This window comes from Hemiscyllium ocellatum, chromosome 3, assembly GCF_020745735.1.
Source record: "Hemiscyllium ocellatum isolate sHemOce1 chromosome 3, sHemOce1.pat.X.cur, whole genome shotgun sequence".
Classification (NCBI taxonomy): Eukaryota; Metazoa; Chordata; class Chondrichthyes; order Orectolobiformes; family Hemiscylliidae; genus Hemiscyllium; species Hemiscyllium ocellatum.
In genome coordinates this window covers 120772059-120790761 of record NC_083403.1, presented here as the reverse complement: position 1 = coordinate 120790761, position 18703 = coordinate 120772059, and the positions used below count along the sequence as shown (strand labels likewise).

Genomic DNA, 18703 nt, shown 5'->3' with positions numbered 1-18703 from the left:
ATTCCACTATCAACATATCACCCTCATTACCTGCACTTACCCAGCCTAAAATAACATAAACAAGTTAGTGAAACATGAAACAACTCATACCCTGGTATGGTACCAGCTAGTGATCAGAATAATTAACTGCAGTCACATCCATTCGGGCAGTGACCATGGCACAATTAAATGTGCCGTGATCTATGTTTTGGCTTCCTTCACTTAAATAGTTAAGCAGGAGATGTTAGAGGAGTTCAAATATGCTCTGCTCATGGCTTATTCCTAAATTGACATACCTGTCTCAGCACCGACCCTGCCAGCTCCTCTCAGAATCTGACACCCACTCACTGACTTGATGTCCTCTCCACACTGACAGCCTCCTGACCTAATACCTCCAGCTTGGACCCAGCCCAGTGGACACACAATTCCTCCATCTGACATGATCACCCCTCCCGGCGGACTCATCAAGACCCAGACAAATACCTAGCATCATCATCTGATCTAACCCAGACCCAATCACCCTCCGTGTCCAAGTGTCAAACACCCCTAAACATCATGGCACTACCAAACTATGCCTGCCTGACATATTCCAACTCCAGCTCCATCTCCTAGCTAACCAGCTCAGCCTTACCTAAGTCTTCAACCACTTGCCAATTGCTCTATCTATAGCCACATGCCACACTACACACCCCAACCGCTGGGCTCCATTCCCTGCCAACTTACTACCCCAGTACCTCACACCCTATACCCTCACCCAACATGGGGAGACTTTGGCAGAGTGGTCAGGTCACAAGAATAGTAATCCAAAGTTCGATGCTGGTTTTCAGGATGGGGGAGGGGGTGGCAAGGGTTCAAATAACATATGATGTGAAATTAAAATCAAATAAAAACCTGAAATTAAGAAAGTTATCCCAATGACAACTGCTATTGATTGTTGTAAGAGCTATCTAGTCCATTAATGTCACTTTGGGGAAAAAATCTGCCATCCTTATCTGGTCTGGTCTACATGAGACTCCAGACCCACAGTAATGTGGTAGACTGTTAACTGCCCCCTGGACAATTAGAGATGGACAATAAGTGTGGGCCTAATCAGAGGTGCCCTCATCCCATAAATGAAAAGTAAAAATAATTATACTTGAAGATTATGGACCAGTTCTCAAGGATGGATGGACAAGCAGATTAACTTAATAGCTAAGCTATGTAAATGAATCATTCAGTGATTTCAAGTTGGTCCTTCTAGTAAATGATGGTCAAAGATATTGGGTGAATGGAAAGATCTTATCTTGTTAAACATCTTGATTGCTCTGAGCTAATAACATTCAAAGCTCCATGATATATAGTACTTAGATGTCGAGAAACCTTTTCATGTTAACTTGCATGAAAAAAAATGACATAACGTGAAGTTATTAGACAATTGAGGTAAAACATGGAGTTTCATAGCACAATGGTTGAAAGGGAGGGAGCACTGAGACTATAGTTTGAGTAGTGACTTTTGGACTGGGGAGATCGATTAAGTGGACGGTTTCATAAATTGATGATGAATCCCAGACAGCTTCTAGGTGAGATGGATTTTTAAGTGCAATGGAATTTGATCAAATTTAAAGCTGAAATTAAATTAGTGAGGTGACAATATGTCTGGCAAAGAAGCCAGGCCATAACAAAAGAACAGAAACATAATTTGCAAGTGGACTGAACTGTGGCAAATTATTAGGCAAGTATCTCGTGTTCTGTACCAATAATGGAGAATGTAATTATACAATGAATGCTGCTCAGCTGGCTGGAGAAACATTAAGTGTAGCCAGGAAATAATAATAGAAAAAACAATTATCAATTCCAGTTTTTAGACATCAGCAGCCAACAAAATAACCAGGATGGAGAAAGTGAGAACTGCAGATGCTGGAGATCAGAGTTGAAAAATGTGTTGCTGGAAAAGCGCAGCAGGTCAGGCAGCATCCAAGGAGCAGGAGAATCAATGTTTTGGACATAAGCCCTTCTTCAGGAATGAGGAGGGTGTGCCAAGCAGGCTAAGATTAAAAGGTAGGGAGGAGAGACTTGGGGGAGGGGTGTTGGGAGTGCGATAGGTGGAAGGAGGTTAAGGTGAGGGTGATAGGCCGGAGAGGGGATGGGGGCAGAGAGGTTGGGAAGAAGATTGCAGGTCAGGAAGGCAGTGCTGAGTCTGAGGGTTGGGACTAAGATAAGGTGAGTGGAGGAGAAATGAGGAAGCTGGAGAAATCTGCATTCATCCCTTGTGGTTGGAGGGTCTGCATTCATCCCTTGTGGTGGTTGCGCCCACACCTCCTCCCTCACTTCCCTCCAAGACCCCAAGGGATCCTTCCATATCCGTCACAAATTTACCTGCACCTCCACACACATCATTTACTGCATCCACTGCACCCGATGTAGCCTCCTCTACATTGGGGAGACAGGCCGCCTACTTACGGAACATTTCAGAGAACACCTCTGGGACACCCGCACCAACCAACCCAACCACCCTGTGGCTGAACACTTTAACTCCCCCTCCCACTCTGACATGCAGGTCCTTGGCCTCCTCCATCGCCAGACCATGGCAACACAACGCCTGGAGGAAGAGCGCCTCATCTTCCAGCTAGGAACCCTCCAACCACACGGGATGAATGCAGATTTCTCCAGCCAGGAATTGGACAGAAGGTGAAGTAAAGTGAGAGGTGGGCTCCCAAGGCTGTAGAAGAGGCAGAACCCAAAAGGTTGGGTAGACCTTTTTGGCAGAGAAAGGGGGGGTTACACAATCAGAGAAGGAGGTTGATAAGGGAGGAGCTGTTTCACCACCCCTTTGCCTGAGGCCTGACAAGGCTAACCTACCAAGCATCTCCCATACTTCCGACCACCCCCGCAGCCTAAGATTTGCAGCAGGCAGGAGGATAAACTGAAGTGAGCCATTAATTTATTGAATCAAGAAGTGTGGTACTGGGAAAACACAGCAGGTCAGGCAGCATCTGAGGAGCAGGAGAGTTGATGTTTCAGGCATAAGCCCTTCATCAGGAATGTGGGGATGAGGAGAGGTGGATGGGGGTCAAGTGATTAATGGGAAGGTGGGGTTGGGGCTGGGGGAAAGGCAACTGGGAATTCAATAGGTGGATGTAGGTCGGGATAATTGTGATTGGATGGTGGGGAGGGTGGAGTGGATAGGTGGGAAGGAAGATGAACAGGTGTTGCAGGTCAACCGGGGATGCCAGGTTGGGGGGCAGTTGACTGTCGGATGAGGTTGGGGAAAGGAGATTTGGAAACTAGTGAAGTCGATGTTGATGCCGTGTGGTTGAAGGGTCTCAAGACCGAAGATGAGACGTTAATTGATTGGCCAGGTGGGCAACCCTAAGCCTCACCCCACCTCCCATAAAGTCATAGCAGGATCCAGGATGTGAAGGTAGATGGTGGGAAGGATACTGAAAAAAACATTTACAGCATTTCCCTTACCCACAAACCAACTGGAGTGGTACAATAAAATCAGCCAATTAAACCACAGAGCATGTCTTTACCAGTTCTCTGTGACAAGAACTCAGCTAACACCACTCTCCCGTCTTTTTTTGGTAACACTGCAATTTATTTTTCCTCTTCAGATAATTATCCAACTCACCTTTGAAATGCAGAATTGAATGCCTCTCCACTACACTTCTCAACAGTTCACAATGCAGCCCAACTAGTTATTGTGTGCAAAGCATTTTTCAATGCCTCTTTTGGATCATTTGACAATCACCGTAAATCAATATGTGCTGGTTCTCACCCACCTCCTGGTGGGAAGAGTATCTCCCTATCCATTCTGTCCAGTCCCCTTATAATTTTGAACATCTTAGTAGCATGACTTTGTATTGCACTGTCTGAGGGACCACAATCTAATCTCTCAGGCTGCAGAAGGCCAGTTTGGTAAGCTGTATTGATTAAGTATTTTTCTAAAGATTTTAAAAATTTCTGCTCAGTAGTTTTACTTCAAGTGATTTCGGACCATAATCAAAGGCTCCATTTATGATAAAATTTACGCTGAATTTCTTTTTTAGAGAGAAGAGAACACATCGTAGGATACATGAGAGAATGAGCAGAAGTAGATGGATGAAGAAATATAGAGGCACGAAGAATTGCAGAGACAGCACGAAAGACTGGAATTTGAGATAGATAGTGCTGGACGAACATTCTGTTCCAACTTCAACAGGGGTACAAAATATTAGTAAGGGATTGAGCAATTTTCACAAACTCTGCCTAATTTTACTTTCCATCAAAGTTGAAAGTGGAGCAGTATGCAAAATAAATGAAATCAAAATATTGTGAATGCTGGACATTTGAATTTTTTTTAAATCAGCACTGAACAATCTCAACAAGTCTGGTGGGGTCTGGGGAGCAAAGGCAAACTTCTTGTGAGTCTAGTTTGAGTTTTTAGTCTCTAAGAATTAACTGGGTGGAACAACTACAGCCTCTTTAGCTGACTTGAAATGTTGAGTTTTATAATGCAGTCTTTCCTCACTTTGATAGTTCCAGTTTTCGCATTTTGAAGCCAATAATTTCTCATCTGGGCTTTACTGGCATTTAGAAAATACAAATGAATATTATTTGTCATAGTGCAATATATATTCTAAATCTTATGTGTAAGCAATAGAGATAGAGGGCACACTGTATTTTAATGTTATTTTCTAAAAAATAAACAAATGCATTGAATTTTGAGGGGAACATTAGAGGAGATGATATATAAATTGAAGATGAGGAAGTATCTGAGAGGGAAGGATGGAGAGGTCAGAGCGTTAATGGGGTGGAGCATTAAAAATAAATTGACAGTAAACCATTGTTTGCATTCTACTTCAGATTTGTGCCATCCAGTCAATCCTCCTGAATATCTCACTGATGTCTCTCCTGGTATAAGAAAAAAAATACACTTCACATTTCTGTTCATGGGTTGTTTTAAGTGAGCCTGAGATTATTTATAAATTCGATGAGCACGTGTTGGCTGCAGTGGGTTATACAGCAAAAAGTACTTAAGAGATTCATTATTTCCAGAGCAATGTTTTGAATGAGAGTTATTGCTGATATTACACTTGTATAAGCAGTGATTAATGAGGTATTAAACTGACTAGTTGAGCTGAAGAATAAGTGGATTAGTCTTTTGAAGCTGAAAATTTATGGCAGGAAGACTATTTATATGTATATTGGACTATAAGAAAATCTCCCTTATTATGATAGAATACTTCCGTAGCAGTAAATGAGTTATTCTAATTATAGTTCCTGATATATTTATCGACCATAAGCATTTAATTAAATGTATACAAGTCAAGGGATTAGATTACATGAATCTTGTGAGCCCAACTGCAGAAGGACCTGAAAATAAATTAATGGTCAGAATATTTTGAATGCACTATTTCAAAAGGACATTTTTATTGCAATTTCAGCTCTTGCAGCTGACTCCAATTTGAAAACAGCTGATTGTAAATGGGACATTAAAAATTAGATACAAAAATAGTCCGCTATAACAGATATTGAAGGAACATGTAAGTTGCTTAAGAAAAAGGGATTTACTTTGTTACTTTCGAAATTATAAAACTTTTTTAGTGTGGCTTCATTCAGAGGGATTAAGAGCAAGTGGCTAATGTTATCCATGTGACTCCTGTTTTTCAGGAAAACTCCATCAAGAACAAAAATATAAATTATGGTGTTTTTTGGTCAAAAAAGTTACGGTCATCTTTGTATTACATGAATTATGATGGAGAATGGTTCGCGTCACTGCAGAAGCACTTTGTATCCTGTTTCCTGATCACTTATATAATCCTCCATTCCATCATTGAGTTAACCTCTGCAGGATTAGAACACATTTTACCTTTCTCTCTCGAACATGCAAACACACAAGCACGGGCACAACAATTCCTCTATTAAAAGAGAAACAAGTATAAAGAAACTGTTGCTTTCACGAATGTTTTACCTGCTTGATCTTTAAAGATTTTTGATATAACAACTGGTACACCATGTTCAGCACCTCCCTAAAAAAAAAGTCGCAGAGTGAACAATGAGAAGATATTTCCACAGAATGCTATTCTTGTAAAATAAAGATAGAGGACAGAGAGAATGGCACTCACCTTAATACTTAAACCCATTCCACCAACAGGCTGCCTGCGAAGTGTAACAGTTCTGTGCTTTAAAAAAAATCATACAAAAGTTAAATTTAGTAGCGATATTAAATGAGACAAAAGATGTGAAAATGATCTTTGCCTGCACTATGAAAACGGCTGGCCACAGCATAGTAGTTGATTTTTTACCTGCATTTATTCTTCTTCCCACTGAAATGCACTCCATCCTTTAAACTCTTTGTCTGGAAACTTATTTAGCCTTACTGTCACTTCTATTTGGTTTGTAGTTTAAAAGTCAATGCAAACTAAAAATTGGTGTGATGAACTATCGGTTGCCAATTTGTCTACAGGCCATTCATGTGATTGGCACAGATCAGTTTCAATCCCAGTATATGACATACTCTGCTTTTGTTCTTCACTAAGCCACACCTCAGAAATGGTACAAATAATACACTTAGGCTCATAGAGATATATAGCATGGAAATAGATCCTTCAGTCCAACTCGTCCATGCTGACCAGATATCCTAAATAAATCTAGTTCCATTTGCCAGCACTTGGCCCATATCCCTCTAAACCCTTCTATCCATATCCCCATCCAGATGCCTTTTGACAGTCGTAATTGCACCAGCATCCATCACTTACACTGACAGCTCATTTCTATACATGCACTACCCTCTACATTAAAAAGTTGCCCCTTAAATCCCTTTTAAATCTTTCCTCTCTCACTTTAAACCTACGCCATCTAGTTCTGTACTCCACCACCCTTGAAGAAGACCTTGTCCCTTACGATATTGTTAATCTCTATAAGGTCACCTCTCAGCCTCTGATGCTCCAGGGAAAATAGCCCCAGCCTATTCAGCCTCTCCATATAGCTCAAACTCTCCAAACAACATTCTTGTAAATCTTTTGTGAACCCTTTCAAGTTTCACAACATCCTTCCTATTGCAGGAAGACCAGAATTGCACACAACATTCCAATAGTGGTCATAGAGCCACAACATGACCACCCAACTCCTATACTCAATGCATTGTCTAACACAGGCAAGCATGCCAAACACATTCTTCACTTTCCTATTTAACTGCAATTCCACTGGCAAGGAACTATGAACGTGCACTCCAAGGTCTCTTTGTTCAGCGACACACCCCAGGTACTTACCATTACATGTGTAAGTCCTACCCTTATCTGGCTTTCCAAAATGCAACACCAAACATTTATCAAAATGAAGCTCCATCTGCCATTCCTCAGCCTGTTGGCCCATCTGATCAAGATCCCATTTTACTCTGAGATAACCTTCTTTGCTGTCCACGTCCCCTACAATTGTGGTCTGATCTGCAAACTTACGAACTATACTTCCTATGTTCACATCCCAATAATTTATAGGAGCAGTGTGGTGGCTCAGTGGTTAACACTGCTGCCTCACAGCGCCAGTGACCTGAGTTCAATTCAAGCCTCGGGCAACTGTTTGTGTGGAGCTTGCAAATTCTCCCCGTTCTGTGCGGGTTTTCTCTGGGTGCTCTGGTTTCCTTCCACAGTCCAAACAAGTTCAGGTTATGTGAATTGGTCATGCTGAATTGCCCATAGTGTTCAGGGATTTGTAAGTTAGGTGTATTTGTCATGGGTAAGTGTAGGGAAATGGGTCTGGGTGGGTTACTCTTCAGAGGGTCAGTGTGAACTTGTTGGGCCGAAGGGCCTGTTTCCACACTGCAGGGATTCTATGATTCAAATAATTTATATAAATGAAGAATTTTGTGAACAGAATGGATCAGGAAAGTAAGTGAACTCTGTTTTCTCAAGTAAAATATACAAAGATCCAAATGCACTTTTTCATGGTGGACGGTTCTAGACCTCTTTCTGTATTTCTGAAGACTTTCCACCTATTTCTTATATTTCAAATTGCAACGGAAGTACCCACTAAGATTCCCCCTGATCCCATATGCAGAGAATTACAGAAAAATGCATTTATTTTTAGAAAGCTTCATGGTTACACACTTGTCGGGGGAGATTTTTCTTTAACCTGAGGACAAGGTAACAGTGTTCTGAAATTCAAGGGGAAAAACTTATTGTTTTGTTCCCACTCCAACTAATTCTAACTTGAAAGGGAAACCAAATGCCCACCTATTTTGGACACTTGGTTATTTTAGAACCAGAGAAGAAGCAACAGTTAAGGCAAACAAATTAAATGAACGAACAATACATCAGATAAATTTCTGTTTGAGCTGTTATCTTCCTTTTAATAAGCTTTCACAATAATGACACTTTAGTAAAACTGTATAGAATTCAACATTTATTAAACTCATAAAGAGCAGCACAATATGATAACTTTAGGAAGGTCAAAGTTCAGATTGCCTTCTATATGGAATAAAAATGCAACACTTGTTATGCTTTTTGGAAGCAAAATAGTGAAAGTAAAGAAAATTCCCAGTAGAAGGCTTGGCGACAAATCTTTGATACAGACATTGTTTAATCTATGCTGCCTCTCCGTACTGTCCTCTGGCTGATTTAGACACAAGATCATTGGTAAAATAATTGTTGCAGTAAAAAGTAATCAGTTCCAAAAGAGCGAGAGAATGACAGCTATTCAACATGATCCAACAGACTCGCGAAAAAGCTGTTAATTTGAAAAGGTGAAATTCAGAAACACTAAATGGGCATGTTGCAACAATGTATTAATCAAACTCATTCATGTTTTATTCATTCCCACACCTGAATGGCACTGGTAGGCAAAGTATCCATTATGTATGCTGCATCTACACTTTTACAGTCTTTGTGTATTTAAGTCTAGTCACATCAAGACAGTTTACTGATTATTCATGTCAGAACACAAGAATGAAAAATACTGTGTCTCCTATATCTGCAACTATGGTGGAAGGAAGTCAGAGACATTTGTTCTGTACATGAAACTTTTCCATCTCTAAGAAAATCAGTCTTTTTTTTAAAAGTTTACTCAAACTAGAAATGTGCAAACAAACTGGACACTCCTTGAGGCTGGAACTTGCCTAATTTTGAGGTTTGTAAAATATGGATTTCATGGCTATTTTCAGTTTTAAGTGGTTGGTTGAGTGAGATTCATCACACCTGGTCCATTACTCAGAGCAACTTTTTTCACATTATCTTCTGGGCTTCACATAGTTAATTGTGAGGCTAATAGTTAAACCCACAACTGTTGGGTGCCCTTCACAGAGAATTGTGTGGTCAGAGAGGAAATAACGTCAACTACTGCCTGGCTTCCATTTTCAAAATCTTGCTACAAGCCATTTCAGACACTGGAACTAAGAACTGACACTCAGACTGTGGTGCTTAACCTTTACTATTCAATGCATTGCCAAGGGAAAGAAAAACTGGTTTTCTGTTTAGTGGACAGGTTCCTGGTGGTAGTGTAAAGGATTGCAGACCTTTGTTCAGGTAACCAAATGGGGAGGGTGTACTAATTAAACTAGTCAGTCTAGACACAAATGATAGTGCTGTATCCTGAGTGAAATGGGAGTGATAGGGTGGTCACCTATCCATTGCACTCCGAAAGACTTAATTCCAACATCTCTCTGTTACCTCCCACTCCCAGTGCTACAACCCACTCTAATCTGACAGTGCGCATACATATCTCAGCAGGGTTACAGACTTCAACTTTCATCATTGCAGGCTTCATATTCACTCAACAGTTCTCACCTTCCCAAGCTTCTAATCCTTCCTCTGCCATCCATTCACTCACTGTGGACACCTCGCCAGCTCTCTCGCTCATGCATCGCCATAACCATTCTTGCATTCACTTCCAACAAACTCAATCGCTCTCTTTGTCTCATTGGAGGAAATGTAAACATCCTTCCTGACCTCCCCCTCCCCCCCCTCCTCTGACTTCCAACTTAGAATAATGTTTCAACATCACCCCAATGGACCAATTCTTAATCACTGGCCTGGGCACACTTGACTTGCAGCACTGACAGTGGCACAACTGGGATGGAATGGAGGCTCAGTGGTTTGCACTGCTGCCTCACAGCACCAGGGTCCCTGGTTCAATCCCAGTCTTGGGCGACTGTCTGTGTGGACTTTGCACATTCTCCCCGTGTCTGCGTGAGTTTCCTCCGGGCGCTCCTGTTTCCTTCCACAGTCCAAAGATGTGCAGGTCAGGTGAATTGGCCATGCCAAATTGCCCACAGTATTCGGTGCATTCGTCAAAGGAAAATGGGTCTGGGTGGATTACTTTTTGGAGGGTCAGTTTGGACTTGATGGGCCAAAGGGCCTGTTTCCACACTGTAGGGAATTTAATCAAATCAAAATCAAAACTGCAGGATTTCCAGTACGGAGGGCTTAAGTTCCAGGGAATGTTGGATGTTGGCCCTTTCAGACACTGAATTTAGTCAAGCTTCTCCCATGCTTTCAACCACCAACCAAGGTCACCATCACTAGATCCAGTTCTTATCTGCTTGCTGATTGAGGCACACTCCCCATTGCCTCAACCTTCTTCATAACAAATTTAATACCTTGGGAGTTCATCAGAACTTTTGGTAATCCAATAATTATACAGTGAGCAGAGGAATTCTTGCCTCAGCCCATTGTTACTGTATAATAATTATTTTCAGAGCCAATGAGAGCGGTACACCGACAATTAGCTAACTAAAACTTGGAAGAAAAATGCATAAGCAGCAGCCCTTAATCTGTGCTACGATAATGTGAAAGTTAGAGTTTCATCACTCAGCTGCAGGCTTTGGCCCAGGTCCAGCAGCACAGCTCCTCCCTCAGAAAGATATTAATAGAAATAAATACAGTCAGCATGTTCAAATTAAAAATAAATGTTGCAGAAGTTAAACGGCCTACTTTGGTTAATTGTGAATGTTGTATCAGTTCAACGATGCGAGTTAAAGATATTTCCCTTGTGTAGTCAGTATGTGATAATATTACAAGTAACTAATCAATTGTATTAACATAGTTCCAGACACGCAAGGTGGAACTTTATGATCTCCCATATTCCCAGTGGAGACGGACCAGGAGGCAGGAATTGCCAGGTTATGGGAGGATATAGAACATGTCATTTCCTCAACCACACCCCTCCCCTTCAAATAAGGCCAACCTTCTCAATTTGAGACCAACTGAGGCCTTCAAATGTCCAGTTGAGAACCACTCAAGTGCCTTATTCTGTCCTTGCTCATATTCTACCACCTGTGGAAAAGTGGGCAAGGGGGTCAAGCCATTTGGACAAACCATTAAGTATATCTGGCAGAAGGGGCCAGGGCTGACTGAGGGTGAGGAACTTGCAATGATCAGTCCTGTTTAACTCAGCCATTAGCATTCCTGATCAATCTAACAGCACCCTGTGCTGATAACCTTCTCTGGTCAATGGCAGGGTTTTAGTTCACCGACAGGCCCTGGAAAGGGTGAGAATGTGTAAATCTACCCAATATTGGTTCTTCATGAAGGAAGCAGTTGGAAGGAGATGCATAAGGAGATTTTCTCCAACCCTTCCCTGCTGGTGATGCTGGAGGTAGTGAGGGTTCATAAGGAAACCTCATTTCCCAAGAGTGGAAGGAACCTGTGAAAACAACAAAACATCAATACAGTAAAGTACCCACTGTCCTGCCCCAAGCATCCGGAATCCTCGTGTAACTGGCATCAGAAAGGGAATTCCAGAACTTTGGAATTCTGCTATCAGATACTTAGCAATGGAAGGGAAGAATGGATCTACAGATGCTTTATGAAAGCTAGTATCAATAAAGACAGAAGCATCTATTGCAGCCAGGTATACTGATACTTCTGAAAACATACGTTCACTTTGTGGCAACGATAGGTTGGGTTCTCAAACCACCACACATATTTCTCAAGCAATCAGCAGATTCAGTGAACAGCACTCACCATTCCTCACATGTGCCAGATACTGGAGAGGTGATTGTACTTGGAAAAGAATGCATTGATTGTACTGGTTTTCCAGTTTGAAGCATAAAACTCATGTCAGAGAGGATGCATTGTTGGTCACTTTTACTCGATGTTTCTTCTGCAGACATGGCTGGGAGGCGCAGGAGTGTTCAACATATGAGGTTGGGAGGGATGGGGTGGGGTGGTGGTGATCCCCGCATTCTGGATTCAGTTCCACAAGAGGTTCCCAGATGCCATAAGGACAGGAAAGACAACTGGCATCCTACTTTCCAATACATGACCCCACACTCAGTGCAGAAACCTCTGCTAATTTCAATTAATTGAGCTGGATGACACTGATCCATAAGGCAGCAAATCATGACCCTGAGTTTGTCACTACGTTATATGCAGCCAGCTTTACACCATCATCCAGCTGGGATGGAGTATGTGAAGGCATGGGAAGACAGTGGAAAAGGGCTTGACCATCAACAGCCATCCTACCTTATCAAAGGACTCAACATTGGAAAGAGAGAAGAATTCGTGGAAAGTCACATTCCTGACCTTGCTGCCAATATCATGTACTCCACATCATGAACTCCAACGCCACAACCTCAGCCCAAATGACATACTTGTGATGCATGTCAGTCCTCAATCTTGGAATTACAGTGAGGGTTTTTCAGATTGCAGCCACTGTCTCCTGACACTCAACTTTATCCTATTGTTATTTCATGCCTATCCCTCACAGTTTGCCTCCAAAAATGCTCTCTTCAGACATTCCATTTCTGACACTCCTGCTGGAGAAGGCAGTATACAATTCCAGAGAGCTGCAGGGAACCAGGGAAGGCTGAGTGGTTATACCAGTGTCTCCTGCTATCCGAAAGTAGAGTATTCCTATGAAACTGTAAGCTGAAATGGCGTAAAGCGAAGAAGCAATTACCATTAATGTATATGGGAAATTTTTTGAACATTCTCAGACCCAATAAAACCTACTAAACCATACCAAATAACACATAAACCTTCAACTCACACTAACATATAGTAAAGGCCATTAGAGGTTGGAGTGGTGGGAGGTATAGCCTACTTTGGGATACATCTTGCTAACGGATGCACAAAATAAATCGAGATGTAGCACAGATGCTCACAGACACAGTTCTTAGACATGGTGGCTTGATGCTGAGATGCTGAATACAGTTCCCAGGGAAGGAGCTTGGAAGTCCTTTTTCGGTTCGCGAAAACGTAGGTCTTTTGTAAAAATGAATTGGCGTAAAGCAGAAGTTCAAAATGAGGGAGATACCTGTTGTCATCCTGACTGGCATGAGGAATGAGGTTTTGTATTTCAGCAGAATGACTGAGCTCATAATCATTGGTGAAAGAAAAGTGAGGGTCATTCAAGGTGGCCTTGGGTAAATGTGCCACTGATCCTCACAGAGAAACATTAATCGTGAAATCCTGCAGATATCTCCAGCAGAAGAGGAGAATTCCAGGGGTGTGATTAACTTGATTATTTATAATGCATGCTCACCTGCACCTGTTTAAAGGGGAGATATTGTGCAAGGAACCTGGAAATGTCAACAGTGTCTCTTGAGGTTCCTCCATCATGTCAAAGATGCTGATTGTTGTCAATGCTATGCTAGGAAATCATCTTCTTCAGTTCCTGATAGCTCTTTCCCACCCACCTACAGACTTGCCTCAGTAAATGTTCCAAGTGGACAGGATCATGTTAGGTTTCTGACACCCTAGTATTTTTTTGGGATCTAAACACTGCTTGCACTTGAATCCACACTTCCTTGTTAATTAAAATTCTGCCCAATTTCAGAGCAGTTAGTGATAGAAGAACACAGGCAATAAAGAATCACAAGAAGTGAAGTTAAAGTATTAATGGGGGGCATGGTGGCACTGTGGTTAGTACTGCTGCCTCACAGCACCAGAGACCAGGGTGCAATTCCCAACTCAGGCAACTGTCTGTGTGGAGTTTGCACATTCTCCCCGTGTCTGCGTGGGTTTCCTCCCACAGTCCAAAGATGTGCAGGTTAGGTGTATTGGCCATGCTAAATTGCCCGTAGTGTTAGGTGAAGGGGTAAATGTAGGAGAATGGATCTGGGTGGATTGCTCTTCGGAGGGTTGGTGTGGTCTTGCTAGGCCTGTTTCCACACTGTAAGTAACCTAATCTAATTTCATGGAAAAATAGGGAAGCCAGCTAGGGAAGTTGAAACATTAACTAATTGGATACCACAAAACAATCTGGATAATATATTGATGATGCTTTAAATTGCTTTCTAACAGAATTAGAATTTGAAGAAAGCAGTGAGCATTTGAAAGCACCTATTTTTGAAATGTTATTGCGTTGTGTAATTCTAAGTATTTATATTGATATTGGCTGAGAGGCAGGCAAGAATATGATCTTGGATTTAAGAATAAGTTTGAGAGATAGGGCAACCTTAAATGCTGTACAATAAATGAATGATATAGCAGACAATAAGAATGAGAAATGTAAATGCAAAAGAATCAAGAAAGTATTCAGATAAGATGAATGAAATGAACTAACAAAATCATGAAAGAAAAGGCAAGGTAATTTGTGGAGTACCAGGTAACCATCCAGGAACAAGATTTGACACTAGATACAGGACTGAGGAATTGAAAACTTCTTGTAAACATAAAAATATATGGTAAAGGAATCAGGAAAATTGAACCTTCTAGCAGCATAAATTAAAACAGGACATTAGGAGACAATGAAATGAGACATCTAACAAAATTCACAGGAGATGCAGGTGAAATAATAAAGTGTGTGGACAATGTGACATATTAAATGGCAAATGTAATCAGTACACAAGAACTGGCAAGATCATAGAGGCAGAGTTAAATTCATGCAATGGAACAGAAGCCATCTGAGGAACATTATGTCAATGCAGTGGGACGAAATAACAATGGCACAGCTTGGATATTTGGAGCGAATAGTTCAACAATGCAACCAGAACAGCTGTACAGGTGAATATCAGATCTAAAAAAGATTAGAGGTGACTGCAGAATAAAGCAGATTTACAGTCGACCAAAATAAAATTGACAGACCACCCAAGGTCAAGCATTCCACAGAGAGGAATGGGTTCTCCAAGAATACATGTAGCAGCACTAAATACAACATGTCATTTACAGTAGCTTGTGAAGGTGTAAATGCAAGTGCAAGTCTGACTTACTCTGGAAATAAAGATGCTTGTAATAAAGGACAAAACTTATATAGTGAAACAAAAAAAATCACAATAATGCATGAATTTAGTTCCAAGATGGGTTTGTTTGTCAGCAGGTTATAAGATCAGGATGAGTAAACAGATTATGTTGGTCATCCAAGGCACAGGGGAAAAGAAGATTCCTGAATATAATGGAAAATTAAATCACCGGGATCAACCAATGGAAGACCAATGCTTGTTGTCTGCTGACTGACATAAAAGTAAGTTGTACACACAAGATTCCACAACAAAAGTGAGTTAAGAATTGAGGTTATCTGTTTTCCTCAAATGTTTTAAATATTCGCCAGGGTACTGGATGAGTCGTTTGCATTCTGCAGGAAGTATAATGGAATCCTGAACATCCATGTGAAGGAGCAGACAGGGCCTCGGCTTGCTGTCTCAACTGAAAGATGGTACATTCAACCATGTCGTTTTCTCTTTAGTATGTGACAAAACTAACACAACTCCTTGTGTCTTTGAAAGAACTTTGAAAGACTTAATGTTTCCACATGCACCTGCTGAGGTTCCCCTTCATGTATCTATATTATTCCCTTTTGAAAGTTATTATTGAATCTGCTTCCAGAAACCTTTCGGGAAGATCACAATAACATGATGTGTAAAAGTTATTTCTTTATCTCACTTTTTGGTTCCTTTGCCAATTACCTGTTACATTTGATCCATGGCTACCACCCACCAGGTGCAGTTTCTCCTTAGTTACTCCATCAAGAACATTTATGACTTTTACACCTTGACTGAATCTCCCCATAACATTCTCACCATAAGGAGAAAAACACAAACTAATTAAGTCTCACCATGTAATTGAAATCCTGCATCCCTGTATTATTCTCACAAATCTCCTGTGTCTCCTCACTCCAACTTTGATATCCTTTCAAAACTACCATGCTCAGAATTTGACTCTAAGCTCCATCTGGGGACCAATCAGTAATTATTAAGGTTCAGTTGAAGTAGTGTTTTTCATATTCCATAGCTTTAGTTATAGCTATCAGCTGTGCTTCACAATGGCATGTTCATCTCTACGTCAGAATGATGTGCACTCAATGCCCGGCACCAGTGGCTCAGTGGTTAGCACTGTTGCTTCACAGCACCAGCTTCGATTCCAGCCTTGGGTGACTGTCTGTGTGGAGTTTGCACATTCTTCCCCATGTCTGTGTGGATTTCCTCCGGTTTCCTACCACAGTCCAAAGATGCGCAGGCCAGGTGAATTGGCCATGCTAAATAGCCCATAGCGTTAGGTGCATTAGTCAGAGGGAAATGTGACTGGGTGGATTACTCTTCGGAGGGTCAGTATGGACCTGTTTCCACACTGTAGGGAATCTAATCTAATTCCACTTCAGAATTCTAAGCACAAAGAAAATGTAGGTGTACTCTCCTGTGATGCATTAAGGGGCTACAACACTGTTTAAGATGCTGTCTTTCAAATGAAACTTGAAATGGAGGCCCTGCCTGCTTTCTGTTTTGGAAGAAATCCTGTAACACTATTGCGAAGTGCATGTTTCCCTAATGATTTTTTGAATATTTATCCTTCAACCAAGATCATCAGAATCAGCTGATCCAGTCATTATCACATTGCTACCTGTGGGAGTCTGTTCTACAAAAACTGACTACTGTTTCCTGCATTACAATAGTAACTAATGGTCAATAAACCATAACTGGCTGTAAAATAGTCATGAAAGGTGCTTTTTAATTCCAAATCTCCTCTTTTTATTTGCTGAAGCAATCTTCTTAACTTGTGCTATCACCTTGAGAGATTTAGGTGCTTGGATCAATAGATCGTTCTGTCCTTTCACCCTCTTTAAAACTGTATCATTTAGTTTACATTGACTCTCCTTATTCTTCTGACCAAAATTGTTGTGACCTGATCCTGGATGAGATTCCCCAAGTTATGATGCTTACAGGAGGGGTAACACAAATTGTTAAACTCCTGGGTGATGAGGGAATAAACTGGCTCCCTCTTTTTATTTGATTATGGATTGGAGAGATGCATTTTGTCCTTTGTTTTGTTTGAAGTGAGGTTTTGAGACAGAGGTTTTAAGACGGAGATGCTAAGCTGACTATTGAAAGTCAATAAAGTAAACATCTTTCGAAGTCTTGAGTTTTATTTTAAAGCAGGAACAATATAAGCAGGCTGAATAGATGGGACAATCTCCCACAGAACCAGGGTTTGTAGTTTTACGTTTTCAATAAGGGCAGTTGCTGAAGCTGGGTTTGGAAACTACACAACATCTCTCCCTGCTACTCTGTCTCTCAGAGTTTCCCCTTGATATTATTCTTCTTGGACTGGAGAATTGCCTGTGAGATAATCTATTTTTTCTGAACTTGCATTTTGCCAAGGGTGTGTTCATGGGATGTTACTACATTGGAACAGTTACTGTTTCACAGTAAAATAATCCATTATTCTGTTACGTTTTCCAGTAGAATTGTTATTCCAATTTCTTTCTTTTTTTTATCTTAACTATAGTGTATGCATAAAGATGACTTGCTTCAAATCTGGTTGTTTGACCAATCAATTGCATTCAGAACGCAACATCTGGCACTTATCTTTAAAATAAGAAAAAGTTAGGAGCTAGACAATATTCTTAATATATTTTGAGGGAGTTTGGTCTGGTACATAATGACCACAACAACATTAATTTGAAAAGAATCCTTTCCCCTTGTACTTCTTTCTTGCACACCAAATGCGTTGGTGTTTTAAGGAAGCCAATTTAATCAAGCTTTGTGAGTTAACTAAAGTGTAAGTTTTTAATTATCACGCATGAGAAAAAATAATAATTCAACATAAAAGAGATCAGAAATAAGAACTGAGTTCCAAAAAGTTGGATGTTAATGACATATGGATTGGTCCCTGAGTAGATTGTGGATCTTTAATACTTTAGCAGTTGATTTTGAGATTCTTAGCTGTGCAGGTCAGTCAAAATACTTTGATCTTGTACCTTTTGATGGTGGATAGCTGACATGATTCAGAATGAGAAAGTTTTTTTTGTTTTGTTTCCATTTGACTGGCTTGTTGGCCTTAGCACTCAGAGCAAGAGTGTTCTCTGAACCATAATGTAGTGGTGATTAGTAGATATTTCTTCACGTCTGACTTTCCCAGCACTTTAGACTCAAGCTGTGCCTATTACACACAAGTACCTTAGCCCATTAGCCCAAATGAGCCACTCAGGTCACTCACACACGTTCTTATAGAAATCACACAGACTAGGGTTGGACTGGCTTCTAACCCCAGTCTTACAGCTTCTTGAAAGAGGAAAACACAAAGCATGATTCAGTCTTGGATTTCTCCGAAAACGTTCATAGTCCAATTCCAGTTCAGTTTATAAAGCATGTCTCCCGCTTCCTAAAGTCGACCTATTTAAAGTTTCCTTGACATCTTACAAGATGTGACATTCCAAGGTATCTCTCCAAAATAGCCATGAATTTATATCCGCAGTTAGCTTTTGACTATATGTTGTAATTGAAAATACAGTACAAAAATACTAGATCTGGGTTTATGATCTGTCATCATGGCAAAACACATTAAGCTTCATTGGCATCCCCTTATTCGTATTTTCATATGAATTTCTTCTC

General features: G+C 40.9%; 1 protein-coding gene across 1 annotated transcript in view; it reads right to left on the bottom strand.

Annotated features, from left to right (window-relative positions):
* The window catches only part of sntg2 (syntrophin, gamma 2), a 271591-nt gene that overhangs the window by 206080 nt on the left and 46808 nt on the right, over positions 1–18703 (bottom strand). Inside the window, exons 7-8 of the mRNA XM_060855100.1 lie at positions 6066–6122; positions 5912–5969 (exon numbers count right to left, since the gene is read on the bottom strand). Of these exons, the coding sequence (XP_060711083.1) occupies positions 5912–5969; positions 6066–6122 (115 nt within the window). The remainder of the gene's footprint in view (positions 1–5911; positions 5970–6065; positions 6123–18703) is intronic.